A 17,989-nucleotide genomic window follows, 5' to 3' on the forward strand; every position below is an offset into this window, starting at 1 on the left:
ACTCGGGATGAGTATACCAACATACACAGGCATACATCACACACACACACACACACACCGACTTAGATGGATCCTTCAAAAATAAAAGACTGGGGGTATGGAGCTATGTCTCAGTGGTTAAGAGCACTTGTTCCTCTTCCAGAGTCTCTCCCCAGCTCATACCCACCTATAACTCCAACTCCAGGGTATCCAATGCCTCTGGCCCCCATGGGCACCCTGCACTCACATGCACATATCCACATGAAGATGCACACCTATACATAATTTAAGGTATAAAAAAATTAAGTGTTAAAAATTAAAAGGTGCTGGGCGGTGGAGGCGCATGCCTTTAATCTCAGCACTTGGGAGGCAGAGCCAGGCAGATCTCTGTGAGTTCGAGGCCAGCCTGGTCTACAGAATGAGTTGCAGGACAGGCTTCAAAGCTACACAGAGAAACCCTGTCTCAGAAAACAATAATAATAATAAATAATAAATAAATAAATAAATAATAAATAAAAGGCTACAGTAGAATCTGAATATTAAGCCTCTGAGTGCCAAGTGGGATGCAGACCAGGCAGTCTTGGGTTTCCAACCCTGGAGACCATTTTTCATCTGTGTGCCTTTGGGAACTACACCTGTGTTCTCTGAGCCTTAAGTTCATGGTAAGTAACTCATATCTCTTCTCCTTTCTCAACAAGTAGCTGTTATTGTAATTATTACCTAAAGGATTCCTTCTGGGGTCCTGGAGCTCAGCCTCCATTCCGGTTCCTTCAGTCGGGGATTTCAAAGGCCATCTATGTCAGAATCACCTCCAACTTTGCTGCAATGTAAATTTTGGATGCAATGTCACACAGACCTAGTGAATCAGAACCCCTAATAAGGTGACCTCAGTATTTTGCCACTCATCTCTGATAGAGACTAGACTTTGAGAACCTATGGCCTAGGTTAAAACAACAACAGCTTATATTCTAAAATGCTAAGTATATAGTAAATATACCATTTAGCCTCCACATTTTCCTGTGGCAAGATCAATGGTGGCAATTTGTACTGTTATCCCAATACATTCATTAGGACATGGAAGAATGAAACAGTCCCAGACTGTGTCCCACGATGTCTATTCCCATAGCAGACATCACTAATCAAATGCTGACAGATATGTTGTCTTTATGTTACCGGAGTTCCAGACATCATTAATCAAACATTGTTTAGACAAACAATCATTGATGGCTTGCAGGAGGGATCTGTGAGCCTCTTGAGGTTTCTGGGACTGGAGGGTACCAGTTTCAGGGGAAGATTCCACCTTCTTGCCTCGACTTTCTAGGTTCAGCCTGAAATAGAGGAGCTGGACCCCTCACCTTCCATGACAGGACAGCAGGTTTCAGACAAGCACCAGCTAGGACGGTTGCAGTATTCACTGGATTATGACTTCCAGACTGGTCAGGTGGGTGTGAAGGAGGGAGAACGCTTGGGAAGTGTTGGGGGGGGGTCTCAGGGGCTCCGGGTCTCCCTTCGTCGTGGAGGCCACGGGAGGGAGGCTGAAACATGAGTCCCTCCTCTGTGTCTGGGCACCTGCAGCTCCTGGTGGGCATCTTGCAAGCCGAAGGACTGGCAGCGTTGGACCTGGGGGGTTCCTCGGACCCCTATGTGAGTGTCTACCTGCTGCCAGACAAGCGGAGGCGACATGAGACCAAGGTGCATCGGCAGACCCTGAATCCACACTTTGGGGAGACCTTTGCCTTCAAGGTGAGTTCCTGCTCCATCACCCCGTGGTCCTCAGCCTGCCTCTAGTCCCTGGAGTGCCAAGGACTGACCCTTCAGCTTGCCCTGGAAGGAGACACAGCTGAGTTTCAGCTGCCAGCTTGTGTGTGTACAGGTGGTGGGAAGCTGTTCCCTGGGACCCAGAATTATCCCTGGGAACACTGTCAATGCCTGGGAACAATGCCTGTTGCCTTGGTCCTCGGACACTCCTGTTTGTGTTCTGTTAACACCTGAGTTGTCTTCCGTGGATCCCCGTGCTTTACTGAGGTCCCTGGAACCTCATTGCCCCATGTTATGGGGTATTTGGACTCTGTGTGAAGATGTGTCACTGTGGTTGGTTTAATAAAGAGCTGAATGGCCAATAGCTAGGCAGGTAGAGGTTAGGTGGGATTTCTGGGGACAGAGAGGACTCTGGTAAAAAGAAAGGCAGAGTTGCCAGCCAGACACAGAGAGGAAACAGGAGGTGCAAGATGGAAGAGAGGTAATGCCACATGACAGAACATAGGTTAATATAAATGGGTTAATTTAAGTTATAAGAGCTAGTTGAGACAAGCATGAACTAAAGGCTGAACTCTTATAATTAATAAGAAGTCGCTGTGTCGTTATTTGGGAGCTGCAGCCCTCCTCTGCTTCCACCGGAATATTCTATCCCTCACGCCCTCTTTCTCCCTGACTTCCTACCCCCTCCCCTTGTGTTCCCTTCCACCAGGTCCCGTACGTGGAACTGGGGGGCAGAGTGCTGGTCATGGCGGTGTATGACTTCGATCGCTTCTCCCGCAACGATGCCATCGGGGAGGTGCGGGTGCCCATGAGTTCCGTGAACCTGGGGCGGCCGGTGCAGGCCTGGAGAGAGCTGCAGGTGGCTCCCAAAGAGGAGGTGAGCATGCGTGGCCCCTCCCATCCCTACTCTGGAACAATCAGATTGCAGACTTTCCAGTCCTTCAAGTCTGCAAGCCCCTCCCCCCCCACCCCTCCCACTCCATTCCCCCTCCCCCCCTCCAGCACAGGCGCCAGAGGGCGGGCAAGCTGGCCCTGAGGAACAGGATTGACAGCCCTGGTGGTTGACTCTTGGACCATTCCATTCCAAAGCAAGCTGGCGAGGGGTAGCGGCCCGATTTGGGTGATAGGTTCCATTCCTCCTTTTAGCAGGAGAAACTGGGGGACATCTGCTTCTCTCTCCGCTATGTCCCCACGGCCGGAAAGCTCACCGTCATTGTCCTGGAAGCTAAAAACCTGAAGAAGATGGATGTTGGAGGACTCTCAGGTGCGTGCGTGTGCATGTTAGGGCTTCTACTGCTGTGATAAAGACTATGATTAAAAAAAAAAACTTGGGGAGGAAAAAGGTTATTTAATCTTCCAACTCTTATGTCACATTCCATCACTGACAGAAGTCAGGGCAGGAACTCACACAGGGCAGGAACCTGGAGGCAGGAGAGGATGCAGAGAGGCAGAAAGGAGTCCATTTACTGGCTTGCTCCCCATGGCTTTCTCAGCCTGTTTCTTACATATCCAGGACCATTTGTCCAGGGTTGATACTACCCAAGTGGGCTAGGTCCCCCCACATCAACCCCTAATTAAGAAAATGCCCGGCCAGGCGGTGGTGGCACAAGCCTTTAATCTCAGCACTCGGGAGGCAGAGGCAGGTGGATCTCTGTGAGTTCGAGGCCAGCCTGGGCTACAGAGTGAGTTCCAGGAAAAGCTCCAAAGCTACACAGAGAAACACTGTCTCAAAGAAAAAAAGAAAAAAGAAAATGCCCCATTGTCTTGCCTACAGGCCAATGTCATAGAGGCATTTTCTCATTTTTGGTTCACTCTTCTCAGATAACTTTGACTTGTATCCAGTTGATAACAAAAGAACAACAAACACCAATCAGGACAGGGGGTGTGTTTCTGCCTCAGGGCTCTGACAGCTCCTTGACCTGGAGGGTCTCTTAGGGGACAGCAGAACCCCACACTGCTGTGGGATAATACAGAACTGATCTTATCCGGAAAGGGGGGATCTGAGGGGCTGCATGGGTGATTCTATGGAGGTCCAAAGGAGATTCTTCACTGCTTCCACACAACCTGATCCCCAAGAGCCCAGCGGTGGGGAGTTGACGGATGCCCTTCTTCACCCCAGATCCCTTTGTCAAAGTGCACCTGCTTCAGGGAGGCAAGAAGGTTCGGAAGAAGAAAACCACCATTAAGAAGAACACCCTGAATCCCTATTACAACGAGGCCTTCAGCTTTGAGGTGCCCTGTGACCAAGTGCAGGTGAGTGCAGCCATGGCCCTGCTTCCCCTGGGACAGCTCCACCACAGAAACCCCCAGGGCTGGCAGTGGCCAAGGAGCCAGGGCATCACGGAAGAAACCAGCTCCTGAGGTCTGAGGTTGTTCCTCTCCTTTTCCTCCTTTGGAGACCAGTAAGTCTGGTCTTAAAACCCGGCCTTGGGCGTGCTCTCCCCTAAGCGAGACTTGCATGCATGGATAGAAAGCCTGTCCCCAGCAAGCTCCGCCCCCAACAAGCTCAGACCTTCCAGTTCCTATAGAAGAAAGCGTTTATGGGCCACGGCACCCATACCAAGGCCTTGCATGTTTGCCCCTCTTCTGAGCCCTGATCTCTAAGGAGGCTCCTACCAAGCTCCGGACAGTGGGTCCTGTGAGCTTATCTCTGTAGAAGTTTGTTTTCAGCAGGGTGCTACAGCACACGCCTTTGATCCCAGCACTCCGTAGGCAGAGGCAGGCAGATCTCTGTGAGTTCAAGGCCAGCCTGCTCTACATAGCGAGTTCCAGGCTGGGCAGGGCTACATAGTGAGACCCTGTCTAAAAGAGAAAAAGAAAGGAAGGAAGAATTTCCTTTGCAAAGGAATGAAAGCCCCTGGGCACCTTTTTTCTCCAGAGACAGGGTTTCTCTGTGTAGCTTTGCGCCTTTTCTGGAACTCGCTTTGGAGACCAGGCTGGCCTCGAACTCACAGAGATCCACCTGCCTCTGCCTCCCGAGTGCTGGGATTAAAGGTGTGCGCCGCCTGGCTCCTGGGCACCTTTTTGTCTTTTCCAACTGCCGCTCCTCCCCGCCCCGAACTCCCGTGACAATGCCCCTACACAGGCTGGTCGCAGGGAGAGGATGTCCTTGGCGATGACCCCTGCGCCCCTCTCCATGCCTCCTATCTCTCCCCCCCCCACTCCAGAAAGTCCAGGTGGAGCTGACCGTATTGGACTATGACAAGCTGGGCAAGAATGAGGCCATCGGGAGAGTGGCGGCGGGCGCAGCCGTCGGTGGCGCCGGCCTTCGGCACTGGGCTGACATGTTGGCCAACCCCAGGCGGCCCATTGCCCAGTGGCACTCACTGCGGCCCCCTGACCGAGCCAGGCCAATGCCCGCACCCTGATCCCCGTCAGGCAAGCACCCGACCCCCGGTCCCTCGCTCCCAGCCCCTTACAGGCCTCCCCACATGCCTCTCCCTACTCCCCAAATGTTGCATCCACTCCTACCTCCACATTGGAAATGTTTCTAACTTCTAGCACCAGTCCCATACCCAGAAACGCAGTGATCTTGTGGGGAGGTGGTTAAGTCTGGCATCCCCTGCCCCAGGGTCCTACCCTCTGCTTTGACAATCAGCTGTGAAGCCTCTTATCTCCTGTCTCCCAATCTCTCAGCTCTTCCCACACAGCTTGACCCCTGTACTGCTCCTGGGCCAAATAAATACTCAGCAGCTTGGAGACTCTGCCCCCAAGGCTCCTTGATGTGTGTGTGTATGTGGGGGGGGGAGACAGGACACAGTAGCTGAGACCAAGAATGATGCTCACCTCCAGGCCCAAAGGCATGCCAGGCCAGAATTAACACTGAACACCTTGGACCCCCACCCAGGGAAACCCATCCATTGACCACACTAACCCATTCACATACTTTTCCATTCTTTCCCTGAACCTAGGTTTCCTCACTAGAAGAAAACACTTGGGATGGTAACAATGCCTGTTGTGTGACTGCTGTGAGGAGTCAGGGAGAATTCCCTTATCCATGAATTAGTCCATGTGTTCACCAGCCAGGTAAAGAAAGGTTGGACCACTGAGCCACACCCCAGCCCCTCACTGGGGGATTCTAGGCAGGGGCTCTACCACTGAGCCACACCCCAGCCCCACTGGGGATTCTAGCAGGGCTCTACTACTGAGCCACACCCCAGCCCCTCACTGGGGGATTCTAGGCAGGGGCTCTACCACTGAGCCACACCCCAGCCCCTCACTGGGGGATTCTAGGCAGGGGCTCTACCACTGAGCCACACCCCAGCCCCTCACTGGGGATTCTAGGCAGGGCTCTACCACTGAGCCACACCCCAGCCCCTCACTGGGGATTCTAGGCAGGGGCTCTACCACTGAGTCACACCTCCAGCCCCTCACTGGGGGACTCTAAGCAGGGGTTCTACCACTGAGCCACACCCCCAGCCCCTCACTGGGGGATTCTAGGCAGGGGCTCTACCACTGAGCCACACCCCCAGCCCCTCACTGGGGATTCTAGGCAGGGGCTCTACCACTGAGCCACACCCCAGCCCCTCACTGGGGGATTCTAAGGAATCACTCTACCATTCCTCACCCCAGCTGTCTTTTCATCTAAGTTGCCCAGCCTCTCCTTAAACCCACTCTGTAGCATAGGCATTAAACTTGTCATCCTCCTGCCTCATTCTCCCTAGTATCTGAGACCACAGGCCTGCAACACCAGGCCCCTGTGCACATAGATTTTCATGCCCAGTTGTACATCCTTCTTCTCCCCCTCTCTCCCCTTTTCCTCTCTCTCCCTTACTTCCGTCTCATTTCCCTGGGGTCTTCTGTGTACAGCCTCTGTGGAAGTGTGGACTAGAATAGACACGAGCCCAGGCAGGCTTTACGCCTCATCATGTACTCTTATCAAGGAAACAAAGCAGATACGTTTTCAGCTGAAATCTCCAGAAAGTCCGTGACCACACCACCCTGAAGTCTCAAGAGCCCATGGCCCTTCTACGCTGAAATCTCCAGAGCATCTTACTGTCCATAATGCAGATACTTGAGGAAAGCCAATGGTGCGCTTTCCCTCCCTCTGTCAACACATGTTGCTTGCCATCATACTTCTGGGAGGACGATTACCTGACCAACTTCATCCCCCCCCCCAGGCAGGATTAGGCATGATGGACAAGCTCTCTGATGTTTGGGAATTCACACCCACCACCGAACAGGAGGAAATAGGGGCACAAAATATCCCCAGATACTAGGAAAAGAGTATACATTTGTCCCTTGAACTTCATGGTAACCAATGAGCAAGGAAATCAGTTGTTCCATGGGTTATAGTGTCCATGAGATTTAGAAAATTTCCCCAGAATTGCCCGGCGGCGGCGGCGGCGGCAGCGGCGGCACACGCCTTTAATCCCAACACTGGGGAGGTAGAGGCTGGAGGATCTCTGAGTTTGAGACCAGCCTGGTTTACAAAGTGAGTTCCAGGACAGCCAAGGTTACACAGAGAAACCCTTTCTCGAAAAACAAACCAAACCAAACAAAAAAAAAAATGAAAAAAAAGAAAGAAAGAAAAGAAAAATAGAAAAATTCCACAAAATCGTAGCAGTTATTTCTCCTGTGTGACCATGTGTATTGCTCTTAAGAAGACAATCTGGAGAGAAGGCTCAGTGGTTAAGAGCACTGGCTGCTCTTCCAGAGGTCCTGAGTTCAATTCCCAGCACCCACATGGTGGCTCACAAACCATCCATAAGAGTATCTGATGCCCTCTTCTGGTGTGCAGGCGAACACACAGAGCACTCATACACAAGAACATAAATAAAGTTAAAAGAGAAGACAGCATTACCTACAATTAACTACTACCACCACTACTGCCAATACTGCCCTCAGGCAACTCATGATAAATCCAATGTTTATTAGCATTGACAAACGAAGAAAATGTATGTAGTTTGCTCTGAGTCACACAGCCAAGAAGTCTGACTTTAAGTCCTGGTACTTGAACAATGTGTCTTTTTATTTTTGAAGATTTATTTATTTTGTTATTCTGCATGTGTGAATGCTTTGCCTGCTTCTGTGTTTGTGAACCATGTGTGTGCCTGGTGCCCACTGAGGTCAGAAGAGAGCACTGGATCCCGTGGGACTAGAGTTAGTAGACAGCCACCATGTGGATGCTGGGAATTGAACCTGGGTTCTCTGCGAGAGCAACAAGTCTTCTTAACTGATGAGCCAACTCTCTAGTGTCCAAATCTGTTATGATTCAGGTTATGATCTCAGGGTCTCTGGTTTTTCCATCTTAGCAAGAAAGCAAACCAATCAGAAGAAAACCACTGTAAATCGTCACTGATGTTAAGAAATAAACCCAGGGTCTGGAGAGATGATGGTTCAGAGGTTAAGAGCACCTGATGCTCTTACAGAGGTCCTGAGTTTGGTTCCCAACATCCACATATTGAATCATGCCATCCATAATTGGAGTTCCAGGAGGTGTGATGCCTTCCTCTGACCTCCGCAAGCACTAGACACACATGTAGTTCACATGCATGTGGGGAAAACATACATCTAGGCTGGGCATGGTGCACATAGTCATAGCACTCGGGAGGCAGAGTCAGCTGGATCTCTGTGAGTTCGAGGCAGCCTGGTCTACAGAGTGAGATCCAGGATAGCCAGAGCTACACAGAGAAACCCTGTCTTGAAAAAAAAAAAAAAAAAAAAACCAAACCAAAACAAACAAACAGAAAGGAATGGGTGACATGCATAATGATAAGGGAGAAATAGAATGGAGTATTATTCCACCACAAAAAAGAAGTGTGCTATTAGAGTACTCGCTGTGTAGACCCGAGTTCAAATACCAAGCACCCATATGGAACCCTGGCAAGGCCGGAAGCATTGGCAACACTACCGCTGGGCATCGGAGATACACAGACTCAGGAAGCAGCCTGACAAAAACGGTCAACTTCCACTCCAGTGAGAGGCTTCTCACGGAAATCAGATGGGCAGTGAGAGAGCAAGACCCCAGACATGCCCCTCTGGCCCCTGCATTTTCGTGGGCACAAGCACCCACACACGCATGTGCGCGCACGCATACAGTACTAAACTCACATGAAGGAATGAGAGACTAATGTATTCTTCATCATGAACCTGGAGTTATGTAAGTTATGTAACTTGGTGAGCATATAATACATACTTCTTTTTAAAGATCCATTTCTTTTCTTTCACGTGAACGAGTGGTTTGCCTGTAAGTGTATCTATGTACCACCTGCACGTATGCCGTCAGAGGCCAGAAGGGGGCATCAGATCCCCGGCACTGAAGTGCCATGCAGTGCCATACAGGTGGCTGCCCTGTGGATGCTGGCACCTGAACCCAGGTCCTGGGGGGGGGGTTGGGAGCAGCCAGGGCTCTGACTGCTGAGCCATCGATACAGCCCCTCTCTACATGATCAAGCTTGAACGTTTAACCCTGCTTCTGTCCCCTGACCACCTCGTCCCCACCCACCCCTGCCGTTGACTGGCGTATAGTCGTTTACCATCACACCTGGTTTTACGTGGTGCTGGGAATGGAGCACAGTGCATCGAGCATGCTTATCAAGAGCGCTACCAAGCTGACGATGGCCCTGCATCTATTTTTTCTATAGCATCATTTCCTTTACTTTTTTTCTTCGTCTAGTAAATTTTGTTCATTGCTAGGGTCTGAGAGACCGATGTTCAGTATCTCCCCAGGAGGGAGATTTTTCTTTTAATTTATATTTTAAATTGTTTTATTTATTTGTGTGTGTGTGAGACAGAGAGAGACAGAGACAGAGAGACAGAGAGAAAGAGAGAGGGAATGAAAATTAGTTGAGAGCTAAGCCATGAGCTAAGCCCTGCCCTGCTCTCAACATGGGTTCAGGGACACTGATGCTGATACGGGAGTCATCATTGTCCTGTGAACCTGTCGAACAGCTGTAGGCATGCAGGTGATGACTGAGGGGGGGGGGAGTGTTTGTGGGTTCCTAAAGATCCCCTGGAGCTGGAGGTACAGTTATGATCCCCCTGATGTGGGTGCTGAGAACTGAATTCTCCAGTCCTCTGAGAGAGCAGCAAATGCCCTCAATTACTGAGCCATCTCTCCAGCTCCGGGGCTGGCGGGTGTGGTGGGGTGGGTGTTGTTTGTTTGTTTTTAATATACAGAGTCCTACTACATGGCCTTTGCTGGCCTAGAACAAGCTATGTAGACCAGGCTGGCCTTGAACCACTGATCCTTCTGCTCAGCCTTCAGAGTGCTGCTGGCCTTACAAGTTTTCGCCACGGTGCCTGCTAAGGATTTAATATTTAGTAATGACTGTGAGTAGCAGCCTGATCACATAATTTGAAAATTTACTGAGCAGCGTCCTGCTTTCCACCCGGTGAGGCCTGTATTCAGTCAGAGCCCAGGTGTGAAAGAAAACAAAAAACAAACAAACAAACAAACAAACAAAAAACAGATCTGAAGGCATGAGTCTGGGCTCCGTGCTATAATTTGGATTCATAGAGATTCCATTCAAAGCCAGGGGTGGTGGCTCACGCCTTTAAACCCAGAACTCAGGAGACCGAGACAGGATTGCCACAAGTTTGGAGTAACTAGAATACAGAGGGACCCTCTCTCCCCCCACCCACTCACCCACCCACCCCCCAAAAAAAGGAAAAGAAAAAGTAAGAACGGGGTAAAAAAAGAAAAAGATTTCGTTCAGTTCTGATTTAATTTGAAGCAGCAAGCTAGGCCCTTCCCTTCCCAGAAATTTGGACAGATCCAGATTCCACCCTCTCCCGCCGGACTGTCGTCATGACAACCGCGTCCGGCGTCCTGTTCCGGACCACATCGCAGCCGTCCCCGGCGCTTCTATTGGTCAAAAGTTAGTAGTGAGCGGTACCTTTTCGCATTTATTGGTCAGTTGATAGCAATGATGCAAGTCCGTCTGCTCCCATTGGCTGACTGCTCATAGAGGGCGGAGCCTCTGGGAGACAGTTGTGCAGGCTTTCTGGAGCTCAGCCCGGCACTCTGCGGGAGAAGAGCCACTTCCAGGGATATTTGGAAGGATAAAGGTGAAGGGATCAACCTAGAGGCGAAGGGGCAAGAAGCGAGGGGCAGCGAGAAAGGGATGGGGTGGATAAATGTGGAGTTTCCAGGATCCCTGTCCCCGCAGGGCGATGACCACACCTGCAGGCTCGGCGCCGGCTTCGGCTCTGTGTCCTGGTGGGGTCTGTCTCCTGCGCTGGATCTACAGGCTGAAAGTGAGTCTCTACCTTAGGACCACACACGGTCTTAGACAGAGGTCCTTTCCAACTCCCATGTGCACATACCTCATAGCACTTGTGTCCATGGCAGGGGATGCTGATTGTGTGTGTGTGTGTGTGTGTGTGTGTGTGTGTGTGTGGTGTGTGTGCGCGCGCGCGCGCGCGCGCCCACATATACCTAAATTAAATGGCTGGAGAAGGGCACCCTCAGAATCTTCTTTGATGATACCGAATGCCATAATGTAGAGGTACAGCTGCCTTTGGAACCCAGGCTTGGGGTACCAGGCCTGCTGGATTCTTGCAGCTTCTGAAGGCGCTGCAAGAAATGAAGGCATTAGGTAGCCGGACTCTGCCCGCTATCCTCTTGCCAGGTCCTCCCGTGGACCCAGAGTCACTGGCAGAGACAGAGCACAAGATCCCGGAGTTGGATGTCCTGCTGTTAGGCTCTGTGGATGGGCGACACATGCTGCGGACGCTGTCCAGAGCGGCGCTCTGGCCTCGCAGGAGATTCAATGTGAGCTGGGATTCTGGGGTCGTGGATGGGGCGGAAGAACTGAGAGCCCAGATTCCCCAGCCGTTGAGAGAAGAGAGGATTGGAATTAAAACTCCCAGGTCCTGGGGAAAAGGGACTTGACAGTAGGCTGTGGGGTCTGAGGAGGTGGAAGCTGAAGGTCTCAGACCCATGTCGTGGGGTTGGGGGCCTCTGGGCTTCAGAAAGAGGGAGAGCCCAAGACCAGGTATCCAGTGTGGTGTGAGGGATGATCTGGACTCTAGACTTATGGCTGAAGAAAGGGACTGGCAATCTGGAGCTAGTATTTCAAGCCTGTAATCACAGTTGCTCGGGAGGCTGAGGCAGGAGAAGCATCTCATGTATAAAGCCATCCTGGGATACAGAGAGTTAAAGGCCCGAGTTCAAGAATGACCCAGGCAGATCCTGCCTCATAATAGGAAGGGAAATAGAAAAAGAGCTCTGGGAATTGTAGCTCAGGGGTGGAGCGCTGCCTTAGCTTTGTACAAGGCCCCTGGTTGTGTTCCATATCCGAGGTGGTGGTGGTGGGGGCGGCGCAGGAAGCTAGTGTTCTGGACTCTAGACCTGCAGAATTGTCTTGTCTGCCATTCCTTCAGTTCTATGTGCTGGAGAATAATCTGGAAGCTGTGGCTCGACACATGCTGATCTTCAGCCTGGCCCTCGAGGAACCAGAGAAGATGGGGCTCCAAGGTCAGTTGCTGAGACTCTAGCATCCAAACTCAGGGCTCTTCCCTCTCCCTTCAGAGACGCTGGCCTTCCAATGATGGGACTTGAATTTTTGGAGATGGTACAGGGGCAGGCAGGTCTCTGTGAGTTCAAGGCCATCCGGGTTTACATAGTGAGTTCCAGGCCAGCCAGGGAACATAGCGAAACCTTGTCTCAAAGACACAACATAAGGGGGCTGGAGAAATGGTTGGCTCAGGGGTTAAGAGCACTGGCTGCTCTTCCAGAGGTCCTGAGTTCAATTCCCAGCAACCACATGGTGGCTCACAACCATCTGTAATGAGATCTGATACCCTCTTCTGGCATTCAGGTAAATATGCAGAGCACTTACACATAAAAAATAAAAATAATTAAATAAAGCAAACTTTGGGGGTGTTGCCCCCTGGATGGTGGCACAGGTTGTCACAGAACTGGGGAGGTGGCTAGGAGGTTCAGAAATTTCAGGTTGTCCTTGACTACGTAGAGCTCTAGGCTCTGTGGGATGCACAAAATGCCATTTCAAAACCCAGACAGAGGCTGTGGGACTGGGTCAGCTAGTGAAGGTGCCTGCTCTCAAGCTTGATGACCTGAATTTGATTCCTGGGACTCACATGGGTGGGTTGAGAGAACTGACTCCTGCAAGTTGTCATCTGGCCGGGCAGTGGTGGCTCACGCCTTTGATCCCTGCACTCAAGAGACAGAGGCAGGTGGATCTCTGCGAGTTTGAGGCCAGCCAGTGCTATAGAGTGAGCTCCAGGACAGCCAGGGTTACACAGAGAAACCCTGTCTCCAAAACCAAACCGAACCAAAACGTGAAAAGAGGCTTGAGGAGATAGGTCAGCTTGCCTTGCCTTCGTGAAGTCCCCGCTTCGATCCGCAGTGCTGGGTGGTGGCTGCAGTTCCTGAACTGGTGATGTTTGCCATGTCTTCCCTCCTGCCTCTTCCGTCCCACCTCCCTCCAGAGCGATGTGAGACCTTCCTGGAGCTGTGGGGGAACGCGCTGCTGCGACCCCCGGTAGCTGCCTTTGTGCGCGCCCAGTCTAGCCGCCTGGCCCATCTGGTCCCTGAACCGGATCGCCTGGAGGGGCAACTACCCTGGCTCAGCCTCCGGCCTCTCAAGGTGCCAGATCTACCCGCCTCTGGGCGGGAGGGAGCACGGCCTGGAATTGGGTGGCTGCAAAAGATTGGAAATGAGTGGTTCGGAGGAACTGAGGGGCTGGAGCAGGCTGGGGTGTGGAGGTCCCAATCCCACCTCTGTGACTCCTACTGTTGGGACGTAGGGTTAGGGAAGCCTTTGCTCTCTGAGTCTCTCTCTCTCTCTTCCATCCCCATAATCATTCTCACGTAACGGGATAACGGGATGGAGGGGAACCCTCCCTGTCTCCCTGGCTCTCTCTCTCCATGCGTCCCTGGCTGTGCAGTTCCGCGAGCGGGATGCCCTGGAGGCCGTGTTCCGCTTCTGGTCAGGTGGGGAGAAGGGACCTGAGGTCTTCCCCATGAGTCGCCTTTGGGACTCCAGGCTGCGCCACTACCTGGGTTCCCGCTACGATGCCCGGCGTGGTGTGGCCGACTGGGACCTGCGCATGAAGCTGCAGGATCGAGGGGTGAGGGTGCCTTGGAGCAGGGGGCCGGCGTCTGAGTCCTGAATGACGCAAGAGGGCTGGGACTTTGCCCCCGGGTCTGAGGGAGGAAGGCTGGGCTCCTGGGTCTGAGGAAAGAGGGCTGGGGTTGCACCCCCTGAGTCTGAGGGAGGAGGTATAGGTATAGAGATGGGGTTCCTATACCAGATTCATCAGGGCCTTCTTTCCCACCCTCTATTCCAGGCCCAAGTCATCCACATCCAGGAATTCCGACGCTGGCGGGACACAGGTGTTGCCTTTGAACTCAGAGACGCCAGTGCTTACCACGTGCCCAACAGGACCCTGGCGTCGGGTCGCCTCCTGAGCCACGTGCGTGTCTACTCCCAGGCTTGCTCTGCGTCTTTTATTTCAACCTACGAGCCAAGGTCCCCCGATTTGGACCTCACCTGTGATCTCATCTCCCCGTATTTTTTTTTTTCCAGCGTGGGGAACGCGTGGCAGCGCGCGGGTACTGGGGGGACATCGCCACGGGCCCCTTTGTGGCTTTCGGCATCGAGGCGGACGACCAGAGCCTTTTGCGGACGTGTAACGGACAACCGGTCAAGGTGTGTGGCCGGTGGAGCAAGTGTTAGGTCCAGGGAGCGAGTTCCTGCGCTCTGCCTTCCAAGCCCGGCCCCTTCCGCCAAGCCCCGCCGACGCTCTTCGGTCCGGTGTCGCCAAGTAACAGGCTCTGTCCCCAACCTCTGGGGCCCCACTTGGGAGCGCTACGATCCAGTCCTCTTACTCTGTCCCAAACCCCGCCCTGGAAAAGCGAGAAGGAATTCTAGTTCGGGGCTGGCTGTCACCTGTGCACAGTGAGCCCCGCCCCAGCCAATCTATCCCACCCCCTAAGGCTCCCAGCCTAACATCGGGCCCCTCCCCTTTTCTCCTGTGCAGACTGCGGGCGACATCACGCTGCACAACGTTACAGAGCTGTTCAGAGAAGTGGCCGCCTGGAGGGGCCCGAGAGCCATCCAGGGGTACCTGGAGGAGACGAAGTCGCCGGAGCCGGATGGTAGCTAGCCAACAGCTGCAAGCTGCAGATTGGCGCTGTTTTTTCCCAAGTTTGGATGGAGCTAATTTGGGATACCTGGGCAGTTGGCCTCTAGTTGGCGTTTCTTCTCTCTTTCTCTCTTGCCCTCCCTCCCGAAGTCCTGACGCCATCAGTAGGAGAAGTCTCAGTGCTCTACAGAGGTCTCACTGGGAACTGTCTAGACTCCCCGCCTAGACACCCTCCCCACCTGGATTCTGGCTGTCCCTCCTTTATTCCATCCCTTCACTTTCTCCTCCCTAGGCGCCTGTTCCTCTATTCAAAAGGAGTCTCTGCCTCGTGGGCCCACCTCCCCAGACTTGCAGGAATCCAGCTCAGAGACGGGGTGGAAAAGGGGGCTTGTAGAAGGATAAGGAAGGTCGACAAGATAGCTCAGCAGGGAGAAGGGCTTTGCAACCCAAGTCTGGTCCCTGGGACGGAAGTAAAGGTGGGAGGAGAGGACTGACTCCTTAAAGTTGTCACCTCACCTTTCACACGCATACAGTGGAACACGTGATCACCAAAAAATAATTTTAAAGAAAGCCAGGCGTGGCCGTGCGTGACTGCCGTCCCAGTATTCAGGAGGCAGGGGCAGGAGGAAATGCCTGCTGTTTGTAACAATTCCAGACATCTTCAGCTGCAAGATGAGAACCTGTCTCCAGACAAAAAACAAAAGTAGAGAACAAGGGGCGTCCAATACTTGTCTGACCGCTTGTGTGTGTCTTTTTTGCTATCTCCCTTAAGATTCAGTTATTACGTATGTGTGTATGCACACGCACGCGTAGGCTCCTTCAGAGACCACAAGAGGGCGCCATCTCCTCAGAAACGAGTTAGAGGTGGTTATAAGCCGTCCGACATGGGTTTTGGTGCTGGGCACCAAACTCATGGTCTCTAAAGAGTAGCACGCTCTCTTAGCAGGTAAGCCATCTCTCCAGCCCCAGAATTGACCTTTTTTTTCTCTTGCAGCGCCTACTCAAGAACCCTTTACTATGCACTTTCTGCCTCTGGATTCTTCGCAGACTCTCCACCATAAGACCTGCTACAAGGGCCGGTTCCAGCTGCTCTATGTAGCCTGTGGGTAAGTGGGACACAAGATGCTCAGAGAGACCTAGAATTGGGCCCGGTTTCTTCTTTCTCGGGACCTGGAGACTTCAGCTTCGCCATCTCCACCCTCTCCGGGCCTTCGCCCCTACCCGTGTATCTCAACTCGTAGCCTTTTCTCTCCGCAGGATGGTCCATCTTCTCAGCCCTGAGCTTGGGGCTTGTGTGGCCCCTGGAGGGAACCTCGTTGTGGAACTAGCTCGGTGAGCCAGAGGAGCGGGGTGGGAAGATCCCAGCTGGGCCGAAAGCCCGGTCTCCTCACATGCAGTTTCCTGAACCAGGTACTTGGTGGACCTGAGACCCAAGGAGTTGAAGGCGTTCTCTGACCGCGTCGGGGAGATAGCGCGGGCCGCTGGGTTCGCCCCTCATACTGGAGCCATCCCCTCTGAGACCTTTGCACGCTTCTACAAGTTAGGGGACTCAACTCCGGGTGGCGGAGACTCAGCTGTGGAATCTGGACCTGCGCCCTGCAAAGTCCTAGCCCCTCCTCTAGAGGCGATGAGCCCACCCCACGCTGACCAGGCCCCTCTAGAGGTGATGAGCCCACCCCAGGCTGACCAGCCCCTCCTCTAGAGGCGATGAGCCCACCCCAGGCTGACCAGCCCCCTCCTCTAGAGGCGATGAGCCCACCCCACGCTGACCAGGCCCCTCCTCTAGAGGCGATGAGCCCACTCCAAGCTGACCAGGCCCCTCCTCTAGAGGCGATGAGCCCACTCCAGGCTGACCAGGCTCCTGTTCTAGAAGCATTGAGTCCACCTCAGGCTGACCAGGCCCCTCCTCTAGAGGCGATGAGCCCACCCCAGGCTGACCAGGCTCCTCCTCTAGAGGCGATGAGCCCACTCCAGGCTGACCAGGCCCCTCCTCTAGAGGCGATGAGCCCACTCCAGGCTGACCAGGCCCCTCCTCTAGAGGCGATGAGCCCACCCCAGGCTGACCAGGCCCCTCCTCTAGAAGCGATGAGCCCACTCCAGGCTGACCAGGCCCCTCCTCTAGAGGCGATGAGCCCACTCCAGGCTGACCAGGCCCCTGTTCTAGAAGCGATGAGCCCACCCCAGGCTGACCAGGCCCCTCCTCTAGAAATGATGAGCTCACTTCAGGCTGACCAGGCCCCTCCTCTAGAAGCGATGAGCGCACCCCAGGCTGCCCTGGTCCTGCCTCTAGAAGCAATCGGCCTGCCCCAGACTGACCTAGCCCTCCTCCGGAAGTGATAAACCCACCGGCGGCAATGTCCACAGTGAACGCACCTCCAAAACCCAGAGACCAAGTTAACCACTAAAGCAGGCCCCAGGATTGACAGCAGCTCATAAAACCAACAACCCTCAGGCCACCGCTGGCTGGAACGTGGGTTTACTCTGCGTTCTTTCTCAGCCCCAGTGATATAACTAGAATTTGAGATTACTTTCCTGGAACTCTCAGCTCTACGATTTAGGTGCGGGGTGCGGGGTGTGTGTCCTAGACTGTTCTCTGAGTTATCATCCGAGACTAACTGCAGGCTGGAGGCACAACCTGGGTTCCAGGTCCTCTCCTTTGCCTTGGGCCTTTCTCTCCTGACACGCTACTGTTGGGAGGGACAGGGACATCTCCTCGCCTGCATGTGGTTCAAATAAAGAGTGCAGGGTCACCTCTGTGTGTCTGTCCTCAGTCGGTGTCCAGTGCCAGGAGAAAGCGGGGGGGGGGCGGGCAGTAGAAGCCCCATTTGTGGGTTTACAAGTGAATCCGGTTTTATTTCACAACCTGGGCTCCTACACATGAACGTTCAAATTACACACGCTAGGGGCAATGAAACTGACCCAAAATTGGAGGAGGAGACAGGGAATTGTAGGTCTCTGAAAGACTGCAGTTTAGTGAGGGGCCAGGGCCTGGACCCCTAGGTGTGAGGGGGAAAGGAGGGGCCTGGATTTCTGGGTGTGAACACGGGGAGCTGAAGCCTGGACTCCGTGAGAGAAGAGGGAGCTGGCTTCCAGATTTCCCCGAGTCTGATGGAGGAGGGAGTTGGGGCGTCCGAGTCAGAAAGAGGAGGGGTGTGGATCTCTTGGTCCTCCAACTGGGGCTTTGCACACTCCTCCC

General features: G+C 53.2%; 3 protein-coding genes across 3 annotated transcripts in view; all 3 read left to right on the forward strand.

The window, feature by feature from the left end:
- Positions 1-5,443, forward strand: part of Syt5 (synaptotagmin 5) — a 9,837-nt gene extending 4,394 nt beyond the window's left edge. Inside the window, exons 2-7 of the mRNA XM_037199407.1 lie at positions 1,301-1,420; positions 1,555-1,722; positions 2,447-2,614; positions 2,884-3,001; positions 3,857-3,990; positions 4,905-5,443. Of these exons, the coding sequence (XP_037055302.1) occupies positions 1,301-1,420; positions 1,555-1,722; positions 2,447-2,614; positions 2,884-3,001; positions 3,857-3,990; positions 4,905-5,105 (909 nt within the window). The 3' untranslated portion in view covers positions 5,106-5,443. The remainder of the gene's footprint in view (positions 1-1,300; positions 1,421-1,554; positions 1,723-2,446; positions 2,615-2,883; positions 3,002-3,856; positions 3,991-4,904) is intronic.
- A 5,411-nt stretch (positions 5,444-10,854) lies between these two features.
- On the forward strand, positions 10,855-16,514 carry Dnaaf3 (dynein axonemal assembly factor 3). Its single transcript, XM_028863551.2, is given in 12 exon segments — positions 10,855-10,870; positions 10,873-10,938; positions 11,313-11,455; positions 12,067-12,160; positions 13,135-13,292; positions 13,594-13,776; positions 13,996-14,121; positions 14,235-14,357; positions 14,689-14,806; positions 15,788-15,899; positions 16,051-16,125; positions 16,204-16,514. Coding segments are annotated over 12 exon segments (1,506 nt in total). The 3' UTR covers positions 16,496-16,514.
- LOC119087303 (resuscitation-promoting factor RpfA-like) lies at positions 16,488-17,543 on the forward strand. The gene has a single exon (XM_037202143.1). It carries the CDS (start codon positions 16,501-16,503, stop codon positions 17,128-17,130), a length of 630 nt encoding a protein of 209 aa, XP_037058038.1. The 5' UTR covers positions 16,488-16,500; the 3' UTR covers positions 17,131-17,543.
- Positions 17,544-17,989: the final 446 nt, after the last annotated feature.

Source organism: Peromyscus leucopus, chromosome 1 (genome assembly GCF_004664715.2).
Source record: "Peromyscus leucopus breed LL Stock chromosome 1, UCI_PerLeu_2.1, whole genome shotgun sequence".
Taxonomy (NCBI): Eukaryota; Metazoa; Chordata; class Mammalia; order Rodentia; family Cricetidae; genus Peromyscus; species Peromyscus leucopus.

What these genes read in the sequence shown, in the direction of transcription:
- LOC119087303 (XM_037202143.1), top strand. Translation starts at nt 16,501, where the DNA reads ATGAGCCCACCCCAGGCTGACCAGCCCCCTCCTCTAGAGGCGATGAGC.